The 13,165-nt window shown below is 40.7% G+C and overlaps 1 protein-coding gene across 4 annotated transcripts in view; it reads right to left on the bottom strand.

Annotated features, from left to right (window-relative positions):
• Positions 1-286: 286 nt before the first annotated feature.
• The window catches only part of cdh11 (cadherin 11, type 2, OB-cadherin (osteoblast)), a 96,631-nt gene continuing 83,752 nt past the window's right edge, over positions 287-13,165 (bottom strand). For all 4 annotated transcript variants that reach the window (XM_039783873.1, XM_039783874.1, XM_039783875.1 and 1 more), the window contains exons 9-16: positions 11,411-11,524; positions 10,954-11,093; positions 10,183-10,319; positions 7,818-7,939; positions 7,541-7,658; positions 4,393-4,644; positions 3,436-3,587; positions 287-2,803 (exon numbers count right to left, since the gene is read on the bottom strand). In XM_039783873.1, the coding sequence (XP_039639807.1) occupies positions 2,438-2,803; positions 3,436-3,587; positions 4,393-4,644; positions 7,541-7,658; positions 7,818-7,939; positions 10,183-10,319; positions 10,954-11,093; positions 11,411-11,524 (1,401 nt within the window). In that variant the 3' untranslated portion in view covers positions 287-2,437. The remainder of the gene's footprint in view (positions 2,804-3,435; positions 3,588-4,392; positions 4,645-7,540; positions 7,659-7,817; positions 7,940-10,182; positions 10,320-10,953; positions 11,094-11,410; positions 11,525-13,165) is intronic.

Genomic DNA, 13,165 nt, shown 5'->3' with positions numbered 1-13,165 from the left:
TTTGGTCGGTACCGGTAAAAGTACCAGGTCCGGTACCCAACCCTACCGGTCAAAAGGTGACAAGCTGCATTTGCTCATTCACTTTTTATTACGCTAGCATTTAAACACAAAATATTACTCTATTATAAGTTTCTTCGCAATTTAGTTTGACTTTGTACTATATATTCCGTGCATGGATCCCAGAAAGACCACCTGGCTGCCACTGCATCAAGTAATGGTTATCCTGTCAGTGTAAATGTAAGCCATTAAGTACCTAAGCTAACACAAAGTTAACTTCCACACGCTGTTCAATATCATTTTATAAAAAGAGCATTTATTTCAAAGTTTTTTTTCGCTTCGGAGATTGAAGCACATAGTAAAGCAACATTACAATGTTCAGAAAATATAAGTGTGATGCTGTAACATTTGTTTTTAAATCGTATCTTCTTAACATGTTTTTTGTTGTAATACTGGAATATTCTGCATGTATACTAAAATAAGAACTTTTAAAATTGTACAAATTGGTACCATAAAACTTGACAGAGAATAAAAACGAGGCGTTCTCTCACTGCAACAGATTGCTAGTTTTCCTCTTAAACAGGGAGAAGGAACTAAGAAACGCCAAATAATGAAAAAAAAAAAAAGCGAGAGGTTGTATTCACACAGGCAATAAACCAAAGCGGATATTTAACTTTTGGCAGTAGTTTTCTTATAGCTGTCCAAAAATGAAAATGAAATACTACGTAGTTCTGCATGTTTAGACAACCATAATCTGAGCTGCAAAGAGTTAAACATGAATGTGTTCCTGTGTAGCTGCAGCCAAAGAAAGACAATTATTGTCATAATAATGATGATGATAATAATAATAATAATAAAAAACAACAATAATAATAATAATATAACATTAAAAAGAGATTGAACAAGAACCTACACACTTAAAAAGGATGTTCTGCTTTCAGCCTCTCTGTATATGTTGCTCCGAAAAGACACCTTGTGTTATTTTCCAGTGTGCACATTTTATGTTTGAATAGCAACACGTGTTGATACAACACGTGTTGCTGCCAACATAGCTGGTGTTGGGGGGAAAAAAAACACAATGCACATTTTCACGGTCTACATTTTCCATGCTGGCAGAAACTGCACATCCTATTTAAAGAGTGCACCAGGCGCAAGTTGGATCCTCAGTGATATATCACATGTCTGCACATTGCTCTGTACATACCTATCATGGAGAATAGTTTGCTTTCTGAATATACTTTTCAAGTTACAAAAAGAAACAAAAGGAGAAAAAAAAAGAGAATGCACTGCGTTGCAAGAGTGTCCATTTAAGTTTAAGGCGATCTTTAGAGCTCACAGGTTTTTACTCATTGTGATTGATCATCATTGGTGGACTCTGAATGAGGAAAGTGATCATTCGTCGGTGGACTCGGTATGGGAAGTGATTGTTGATAGGAGGAATGGGGACACAGGGGCGTGGCGAGGGGAAGCTTTTCTTTTCGCGTCTTCTCTGCAGTGAAGAATGAAAACAAAGAATCGTCCACAGTTTTTCAATTGAATCCATGTTGTTTTGGGACTAGAAAAAAGTTATTGGTGTAGCATTTTCACAGATACCCAGTCCTTGTAGGATCATTTGTCTGTGTGTAGCTACTGAAGCTAGCAGTCTCTATCGTTACTCCTGTTGTGTTCACCCCTGGAGTTGTTGTTTATTTATTATAAGGCCACCATACTGTGAAGATGCTGTGAGCGTCTTCAAAGTATCAACAACCCAGAGTCTGTCACGCTATCGATACCACAGTAACTGCTGAATTTTGAACACAACATTGGAGAAAAAAAAAATGTTTTGTTTCAACTGTTTGACCCCTTTTATTTCCCTTCCGTAACATCAGACAGTTGCTGCATCCCAGACTAACTTTTTCTTTTAATTAGTTTGTATCTTTCTCTTCCGGTCTTTCCATGTGTCTTTTACATACATCACAAAGAGAGCAACTAAGGGAATATACCCCACTCAGGAACCGTTGAGGAAGTACGTGAATCTGGTCCACAAAAGTATATAGAACCTCTAAGAAACTAAACAGTTCGCTATAAGCAAGTTATTTTGATCACACAGCGACATTTTTTTCCCAACAATTTACTTTCAAACTGACAAACTTGTGGCCTAACAAATCTCCTAGCCCTGAAATGCTCAAGTCTGTAGAAAAAGAAAGGGAAGGAGACGTACTGTAGGCGGGAAAAGAGAGAGATTTTGGAAATACTGGGCGTTCATTATGTGTTCGTTAACAAATAGTCTTGGAGGACCAGGGAGGCGCTGTGAAAGGGAGAGCTGTTAACGTCCGTTGCACATTGGCATAAACTGATCAGGTTGTAGTTGATAACAATTGACACTGGGGAGTGTTAGCCTCAGTTAACAAATCCTCATGGAATCCATAAATCGGGGGGCGTCCAATCAGTGCGACCACTGTTAAGAGTCTTCCCCATCATCACCATCGTTAATGAAGCAGTCTTTGGTTCCGTACAGATCTGCCAGCTTCTTAAACCTTGGCCCCCAACTCTGCAGATAGTCATAATCCAAGTCAGACTCTGTTGTGACAGACTCGAGGGAACTCAGTGACCCAGCCAATGATCCTCTGCCTTCGTATCCGTAGATCTGAATGGAGTCGTAAGGAGGTGCAGTCGGGTCGCTGTCAGCCTCTGCAATTCGAGTCTTGATGAAGTCATCAACATCGACACTGTTGGCTGCCGGACGGCCAGCGCCAGGCCTCATGGGATATTGAAGCTCTGGTTTGATGTCCTTTCTTGGCAGGAAACCGTTGGCACCATCTGGGTTCTGGACAATTAGAAAGAGCGCACCAGTCAGATAAGGCTCTAAAGAGACTTTGAAGTTGTAGAGCATGAGAAAGAGCTGACGAAAAATTGCTTGTTGACGAATGAGGTACATCATGCTCTAATATCAGCAAATAACATAAGAGAATATGAACAAAATTTAAATTAGGGCTGCACAATTAATCACAATTGTATCGAAATCGCAATATGAACTAGTGCAATATCCAAAGCGCAGGGGAGTGCAATATTTGTTAATGGCAAAATGTGTGTCAAACCATTGTGAATGAAGTATTGTGGTGCTGCAGAGATGTCCCGGCCTACAAATCCTATCCTACAGACTAAAGAAAAAATCTTTTTTCTGGTACAGATCTTCGCAAAAATCATACAATAATAATTTTAATTTTTTTCAATGTTAATAATTGTCAATGAGAATAATGATACAAAAACGATCATTCCCTCCAATATCGTGACTCATATCGCAATATCAGTCAAAATAATCACAATTAGATATTTTCCTCATATCGTGCAGCCCTATTTCACATTTTTATTCTTCATTGACTCTACCTATTATCTTTTTTTTAACAAAAACAGAGAAACATAAAGAATACTAGGATGCCACCCTGGCCTTCTTCATACCTGCAGCGTAGCGATGTCGAAAGCCTCCGTGTCCTCCTCACCACCTCCCTCGTCATCGTACGTGATTATATTCTCCCTGATGTCCTCTTCCTCAAAAACTATCAATGGCTCCTTCTTCTGACGCCTCAGTGCAACAAACAACACCACTATTGCTGCCAAAAGAAACGCACAAATCAAACATTGCTCTGGATGTAGGGATTACACAACAGTCCTCACACAATCTCTGTAATAAAGGGGAAAAGCTGCCATTAAATAATTAGTATGCACTGTGGGAGATGTGTAATTAGACCTCGGACAGTTTAATTAATATCATTACTGTATTGTGCTATACACACACTTGCCATTTTAATTGCTGGTGGTTAGCAACATGTCCGCCTTCTAAAGGGTTCTCAGTTGTGTACTACTATTGGGTAGAATGCAGTGTAAACTCAAGCTGTGAAGATACAATGTGCTAGTACATTACAGAAAAAAAAGGAAGATGGATAACAGCTGCAGTGTGGGTAACCTTGTGCACTGAGGAAGAAAACTAAGGCTGGAGACGCAATTGAAGACTTTTAAAACTTTTGCTGTTTTTGAAAGCCCGTTGTGCACATTTTCACAAAATAAAAAAATTAAACCAATTGTCGCTCAAATGTGCCCAGACTAAAGGATTATGCAAGGATGGGGGTATGAGAGAGTATAGAATTGATGCTGTAGCTGCTGATGCACAGGTGGCTCCGGGAGCTCAAACAATGCAGTGCAACATTTACAGAGGTGGACAGCCTGATTTACTTCCCCACATTTCACCTCCATGTAAAGTAAATATAGAATTGTTTGGAATTAGTTGGACATCAAGTTGACAGACTTGGTTAAAAGACTCATTCTGTAAACACACCGCTGGAAAATCTTGTGTAAATGAGTAATTTCTTTGACATTGCCCACCTAACATAGCTCCAATTTTAAGTTATAGCTCCTTACCCAGCAGAATGACAATACAAGCCAGGATAGCTATTAGCGCCCCTGTGCTGAGACCAGCGGGTAGGACGTAGGGCTCCACGTTGCAGGAGAGGATGGTGTCTCTGCTGTCACAGGAACAGACTCTGATGGTCAGGGTGTTGGTGCTGCTCATAGCGGGGAAACCGTTGTCGTTTATCTCAATGGGAAGGTAGTAAACATCCTGGGTCAGACGGCTGAATCCTTTACGGAGCACATAGATACTGGCTGTGCTGTCTGTCGAGAGACCGAAATATGTTGGTAAGTAGATAGAAAAATGATGGAAATATACTGTGTTAAACCTACTATAGAAGAGTTAAGTATAAAAGAAAATAAGTACACATTGCTGAATTTGAATACCAAATTCTGCTTCAGACTTTTATTATATCATCTTTCCCCCCCTCTAACAATGGAAGAGATGAGGTTCTTTACAGGCTTCATCACCTAGCAAACGGTCTCTAAAATGTACATTTAAAATACATTACCGAGCAATGTAAGTGAAACGTATAAAAGCTACCGCACTGAACAGGGTACTTGGAGCAAAGTAAGGAAAGTAGCCCAAAATTGCTGAATGAACAGCAAATCATATTCATTGTACACAGAGTTACAGTGCCTTGCGAAAGTATTCGGCCCCCTTGAACGTTTCGACCTTTTGCCACATTTCAGGCCTCAAACATAAAGATATAAAACTGTAATTTTTTGTGAAGAATCAACAACAAGTGGGTCCCAATTATGAAGTGGAACGAAATTCATTGGCTATTTCAAACTTTTTTAACAAATAAAAAACTGAAAAAGTGGGCGTGCAAAATTATTCAGCCCCTTTACTTTCAGTGCAGCAAACTCTCTCCAGAAGTTCAGTGAGGATCTCTGAATGATCCAATGTTGACCTAAATGACTAATGATGATAAATAGAATCCAGCTGTGTGTAATCAAGTCTCCGTATAAATGCACCTGCTCTGTGATAGTCTCAGAGGTCCGTTTAAAGCGCAGAGAGCATCATGAAGAACAAGGAACACACCAGGCAGGTCCGAGATACTGTTGCGGAGAAGTTTAAAGCCGGATTTGGATACAAAAAGATTTCCCAAGCTTTAAACATCCCAAGGAGCACTGTGCAAGCGATAATATTGAAATGGAAGGAGTATCAGACCACTACAAATCTACGGAGACCGGGCCGTCCCTTTTAAACTTTCAGCTCATACAATGAGAAGACTGATCAGAGATGCAGCCAAGAGGCCCATGATCACTCTGGATGAACTGCAGAGATCTACAGCTGAGGTGGGAGACTCTGTCCATAGGACAACAATCAGTCGTATACTGCACAAATCTGGCCTTTATGGAAGAGTGGCAAGAAGAAAGCCATTTCTTAAAGATATCCATAAAAAGTGTCGTTTTAAAGTTTGCCAAAAGCCACCTGGGAGACACACCAAACATGTGGAAGAAGGTGCTGTGGTCAGATGAAACCAAAATCGAACTTTTGGCAACAATGCAAAACGTTATGTTTGGCGTAAAAGCAACACAGCTCATCACCCTGAACACACCATCCCCACTGTCAAACATGGTGGTGGCAGCATCATCGTTGGCGGCTTTTCTTCAGCAGGGACAGGGAAGATGGTTAAAATTGATGGGAAGATGGATGGAGCCAAATACAGGACCATTCTGGAAGAAAACCTGATGGAGTCTGCAAAAGACCTGAGACTGGGACGGAGATTTGTCTTCCAACAAGACAATGATCCAAAACATAAAGCAAAATCTACAATGGAATGGTTCACAAATAAACATATCCAGGTGTTAGAATGGCCAAGTCAAAGTCCAGACCTGAATCCAATCGAGAATCTGTGGAAAGAACTGAAAACTGCTGTTCACAAACGCTTCCATCCAACCTCACTGAGCTCTAGCTGTTTTGCAAGGAGGAATGGGCAAAAATGTCAGTCTCTTGATGTGCAAAACTGATAGAGAATACCCCGCACGCTACAGCCTGCTAATCGCAGCAAAAGGTGGCGCTACAAAGTATTAACTTAAGGGGGCTGAATAATTTTGCACGCCCCAATATTTCAGTTTTTTATTTGTTTAAAAGGTTTGAAATATCCAATAAATTTCGTTCCACTTCATGATTGTGTCCCACTTGTTGTTGATTCTTCACAAAAAATTACAGTTTTATATCTTTATGTTTGAGGCCTGAAATGTGGCAAAAGGTCGAAAAGTTGAAGGGGGCCGAATACTTTCGCAAGGCACTGTACTCATGGACAACTTTGCAGCATTACACACTGGTCTTACTATACTTGCGAGAGCCCCCAGTCGCTGCATTTATTCCTTAACTTTTTGCTCCAACCTGAACCTTAAATCAAGCTAAATCCTTAATTTTAACCTTAAAGCTAAAAGCACTTTTAGATCCGTATTTTAGCACATTCAACAGCAGCAGCATAGTGACACACATCTCTCTTGTTTTCTATTTGGGATTTCTTGATTACTGAATTTCTCCCTTTTTGTCTCTTTTCATTTCCCCCAGTTCTTTTTTCTGTGAGTGCAGGATGCAACACACACACCTGGAACATACTGTTGAGAAGGGCTCTGTTCCAAGGCACAGTCTGTCGACTGATTTTATTTGGTTTTGTATGCTCAATACTTCCTACCCTCAGATCTTATACTTTCTTCCCTGTTTATCATATGAAACTCAACTCAAGCATCATTCACATGTCCGCTTTTGTGTTCTTCTCTTGTTCAGTCTCATACAACCTCTTTTTCTCCATCTATATACTTCTTTTCTTGCCTCTATCTGGCTCTCTGCCATTTACTTTCTTGTAGTCTCTCTCCCAGCACTCCCAAAACTTAATTCAATCAGTGGGCCCCCTAAGATATATGTACAGACGGACAGAGCCCCCACTGCAATTAATACAACCCACACAACATGTGTGCATTTGCGTGTGTGCGCGAGAGATTCAGAGCACCTGCTGCTTTCAACAAGGTAGTGTAAGCCTCCATCTGGTAAGGCTTTGATCTAATCGGAGTGAAGGTGGGGAGGGGGGGAATAGACCGCAGATAAAGAAACTGTAAGATTGATGACTACAAAGGGCTAGAAACTGAAAGAAAGAAGTGAAAAGAATAAAAGAAAAATAATATTGTAATGGTCCTCTACCTCTGTTGTCTTTGAGGGAGAAGTTGTGGTTGTGGGTGACTTCTGGAGCGAGGCTGAACGTGAAGTGTTGTCTGTGAGCCATCTCATCTTTGTCCACTGCACTTACGGTTTCAATAACCTTAGAGACACACAGAAACCCAAATCAGAAAGAAAAACACGGTTATGTGGGTATTTAATGTTTGTTTACGGTAATCCCTCAATCCGTGTGCATACAGATGCTGTTCTACGCCTAAGCATGCATGCACGGACACACACGCTCTCACACGGACACACGTACCTTCCCTGGCGCCACATTTTCACACATGAGGACTTCGTTGTTGGTGGCGAACTCTGGGGAGTTGTCATTTACATCTTTCACTTTAATGTTAACACGCACTTTGGTGTCTTGGTGGTGGCCTCCTACACACACACACACACACACACACACACACACACACACACACACCACACACACACACACACACACAAAGTAGAGGGCAAAATCATCAGTATTCTGCTGCATACAAAAATTCAAAGCAGTGTCAAAGTCATTAAAAACGTCATTTGTGCTTCTGTGTGTGTGTGTGTGTGTGTGTGTGTGTGTGTGTGTGTGTGTGTGTGTGTGTGTGTGTGTGTGTGTGAGATAGCTTGTGTGTCTGCATTGTAATCCATGTTTTTGGCATTGGCTGAACACAAAGCTGACAATAAATATTCCCCAGCAAGAATTGCCTGTCAATCAGTCAGCCACTCAGCCAGCTATTTATTTTTGATTTGCAAAAATTACAGACATGAGTTTGTTAGACATCAACATATCCAGTCAGACAGTTTGCCACTTAGTTAGCCTGCTCCCACACTTTTTTTTTCCCGAAACAATTTTGATATTCTAAAGAGACAAATGTCAAGTTATGCCTGCTGAAGAATAAATTAGTAAAAATAGTGTGATGCAGACAGAATGATGTCGAAACAGCCAAAATAGACACATACGGCAAATCCAGAATATTAACTAAGAGAGACTGCGAGAGACTAGTGTATTTTTCTAACCATCCATTTATCTTTTAAAAAAAGAAAAAAATAAACATTCGTTTCTACACTGTACTGCCTTGCATATTTGTAATTCTAGGCAGTATCATTTTTCCACTACCCTGTCATTACTAGGCATTTATTTAGCTTTCCAGTGCCTGTTAGCGGTTAGCGTAGCCTGCAATGGTCCTAGTTTTGTGGGCGCCGAGCCCGTTTCCATCTGGCCGTCTGGCGTCTAGCACGCCACAGGGAAACCACGCTGCGCTCTGGTAGTTTGAGCCCCAACCACAGAATACCAGGGTGGGGCCACTGTGGCTTGCTGGCTGGAGAGTTTGTGGGGTCGAAGCCGAGGAGAGAAAGCTCCGGAGGGCCTGTGAGTCGACTGGCATTCCCCTCTTTTCGCCCCTCACTATAGTTAGCTAGAGTGTTGGTGGTGGACGTGGATAGTAAAAAGTTTTAGTGGTGCCTTAACTTGAGTTTTCACTTCTCTTTCACTGCACCAGGGTTTAGATCAGCTGTTGTGTCACTGACCATCTGCCTACCAACCTTCTGTGCTGTAATCCCCTCATTCAATCAGTAATAAATGTTAAATTAAAGCGAACACATGACATTTTTTACCAGTTCAAATCTTAGTGGTGTGTCAACAGCTGGTTGTGCTATATGCCTTCAGATTTCCTTCCAGTTGTCTTTTGTGGATTCAAATAACAAATATACAATTTAGAAGAAGTTTTGAATCCTAGTTGGTAGAATTACTAGACACATTTCAGATAACTTGCACATCTATCAATAGCCTACTAAACAGTAGATCTGCGTTTGTTTCTATTTCTGACTAAGATGTTACATGAAAACAACACAAGATGCCATGCAGAAAAACTGCACATGAACACAACTGTTGCGTGCACTGGCTGTCGACACACTAACTGGGGTAACAGCTGTTTACACTCAACAAAAATAATACCACCAAGCATCTGCATGTAGCCCATTCCTCCTGGCTGAATCTGAATATATAATTAGTTTACCATGGTTAAGGCAGTTCTTCACTGACAGTCACAGCAAAAAAAATGCTAACTTTAGTCCCACCCAGAGGGGAGAAAAAAATTAAAGGCAGCAGCTTGAATCCACTTAAATGTTGTACATAAGATGTCATGGACAGTATCCAGCACCGCAGAATGACCGGTTGTGCTCTGGAGGCCAGCAAATGTACAGCCTAGTGGCTGTCTGGGATTTTCCCATCTGTTTGTTCCTCTTTGACTTTTTCTCTCCATCCTACATCAGACTATACTGTTTATCATTTCAGTAGCAGAACTCATGCAACAGCCAAGATCAAATACAGGCAGACTGTAGCTCTTTAACTGGTCTTCTGAAATGGCTGAAAATATCAGTAAATTAGCACTGACAGTCTCATAGCCATTGTGTCACTTCACATTCAAACGTAATAGGTGTGGAGACAAAACTGTAATGAGTCGCAGTCCAAATACTTTTTTAGCTAATACCATGATGGTGATTAGAAGTGTGTGAAGCATATATTTGAGATGAATTGGAAGATATCCACATGCCCCCACACACACACACACACATCAAATTCACTTCCAATTCTCTTCAAATGTTTTCAGGTTTGGATGTGTGTGTCTGTGCATACATACCTATCTCTGTGGCTGACACAGATATATTATGCCAGGGCTGTGCTTCTCTGTCCAGTGGTCTTGTCGTGGTGATCTTGCCGTCCTCTGCGTTTATGCTAAAGAACTGCTCTATATCTGTGTACAGAGGGATCATGTACCTATACGGAGAATGAACACACACAAATAATAGTGCTATTAAACATTAGGATTAAAATATTCACAGAAATGGTATACATAAATGTGAATTACATCACAATTATAGGTTGCACATTAGGACATTGATACCTTAATTTTCTGAGTGAAAACTTAAGTGATATTAATAAAAAACAAGTAGCAGCTGCAAGATGCAGCGAATCATCTAAATTTTAAAGCGGGACATGTGCTTTCAGTTAGATTATTGTGGAGAAAATGTGGTTACCAAAAGAAAAATAACTTTGCAAACAGCTGTAATGTGTAATTACTGTACAGTATATCGGAATATTGTTTTATAGCGAGTCTAGAATCGGGGATAGTTTTTCCGTTGATTTTTATGCAGTTTGGATGGCTATGCTTATGTAATCCCTATTCTGTTGAAACCTTCTTTCTATGTAAGCTGTGTTTCTGCATACAAATATGAGTTGAAGTTGTTCTGAGTCATATTGTTTGTTCAGTGTAGCTGAAGGAACATTATTTAAAAGTTTTTTTTTTTTTGGCAATGTTCCAATTTACTCTGGTGTGAAAATTGAAATTCTCCCACTGCTACAAGCCTGACTTAGCCAGTGTGTGTGCATTCTGTGTGTGTCTCTTTGTTACCTGACGGGATTGTTGGCAACATCAGTGTCCTTGGCGTGGACTCGTCCCACCAGGGTGCCTTCCGGCGCATTCTCCTCCACCTCAAAAGTGTAACTGGGATCTACAAACACAGGAGGCTCATCTGCATCCTCCACTGATATCTACACACACACACACACACACACACACACACACACACACACACACACACACACACACACAGTTAGAAGGCTCCTGTGATATTTATCTCGTCACACACGCCTTTTATTTTGACAGGACAGGGGAGAGACAGGGGGAATGACATGCTGCAAAGGGCCACAGGGCGGAGTCGAACCTGCGGCCCGCTTCGCCGAGGAGTAAACCTCTATATATACCTACCAGGTGAGCTACCCAGGCGCCCGTCGTCACACACTGTTGCACACAATCAAATGCATGCACTCACACTCCTTGCCATTTAAATCCATTTTTACATGTGTACCTTTATTGTGGCTTCGTCCTTATAAGGCCCCCAAGCGAGGTATTGAGGGTCAACATGAGGGTTGGATCCCTCCACCTTCAAAGTGTACGACCGTTTAGTCTCAAAGTCCACTGGCTGGGGGGGGAGAGAGAGAGAGAGAGAGAGGCCACTTAATCAGTTTGTTTCAAATCAAAAATCATCCCTGTTTTACCAAATATTAACTGTAAACACACATTTAAATTGTACATCATTTTTTTGCAGTGTAATACTATCTGAATGCTAAATCAAATGCACTGTATATCCACTACAGCAGTGCTGTAACCTTACCCTCTGGTAGGGGGAGCTGTTGTTACATGAATGAAAACAGTCAAATTATCACATTATCACAGCAGCAGTCTGTTAGCACTAGTATTACATAGCAGCAAAAACAGGAGTAACCCGAATGCACACTAGTATAATATTACATGATATAATATGAGTAGTTTGGGACCAAAATGAATCATTTGGTTGTTTCTTTTGATGAAAACAATACAAGTCTGTTTTTAATGAGCCAGGATTAGGTTTGGGAGTTTGGGACATCACATGATAAAAGGGAGTAAGAAGTGTTATGGGTGACATGGAGGGTGATGAAATTTAAGTGCCCAGGCCACAAGACTGGCTTTTCTTTCTTCCTATATAATTTTTCATTTATTACATCCTTTATAACCGAGACCGGTACATTGAGAATACATTATAATTTAAAAGTTTCTGGCATTGTCTTTTTCAATATCGCAGGTATGCCAATGAAAAAACCCTGGGATTCAATTCACTCATATAGAACTGAGCTCCAATTCACTTACTCTATAAGGGGAGAAAACCAATTGACTTGTAATGGCCTTGATATTGAATAGACTTGAGTGTGTGCTTTGAGGTATGCTGCTCAAAAAGAAAACATCACACATTTTCCTCACATCGCCTTTTCATTCAGCCATTAAAAAGTGGCACAGCGGTTACAAAGCGATGACTCTAATCGTGCGTCTAATAATTCTTCCTCTTTCTTCCTGACTTCTATTCTCATGTACTGAGTGCTACAGGGAAAACCGTTAAGTCAACAAATGTGTTGGCAGTCATTGTATAAAAGCTATAATACCAAAGTGATGCTCTCTCTGCCATGGTTAGGAGGACTTGCACATTGCCAACAGCACTTGGCTGCGACATGCGCTCATCCCCAGCTCTGTCGTAGCCATAATCACAGTAAAATAAAAAATAAAAAAAGCACTGTTATGGGTATCATTGCTGTATTATGAACCCAGATTATAACCACTTTCACCCTCCTACCAGTATTTTTTCCAGCCAGTACGGCTGATGTTGTACTGGCAAAGTCCCAGGAGCAAGCTTGATCTTTTCATCTCCTGGCTACCATCACTTAATGAAATTCCAGTAGGAGGAAAGCGGTTTACTGTCATAGAGGAGTGAATAAACTAGAGAATATTCCTTTTAAGAAGCCAGAATCCGAATATTTACTGTTCTTTTTTTTTTTTTTTTTTTAAATAACAAATGATCAAAATGGTTGGCGATTTAATGTAATAATTGACGATTAATAGATTAATCTTTGCAGCTGTGGAAGCAACCCTGCTTTTTATTGATAAAAGGCTCCGAACTCTTATCAAGAATATAGTAGAGAAAGTTTGAACACCAAGGATATTGTTTCCGTTTCTCAGTGATCAACCATGGTGGCCAGTCCCCATCATCTGCAGGTAACGCCTCTGAAAACAGCTTGCAGTAGCTCCCTAATCA

This window comes from Perca fluviatilis, chromosome 19 (assembly GCF_010015445.1).
Source record: "Perca fluviatilis chromosome 19, GENO_Pfluv_1.0, whole genome shotgun sequence".
NCBI lineage: Eukaryota > Metazoa > Chordata > Actinopteri > Perciformes > Percidae > Perca > Perca fluviatilis.
The sequence above is the reverse complement of the archived record's forward strand: the minus strand, read 5'-3'. Positions and strand labels throughout refer to the sequence as shown.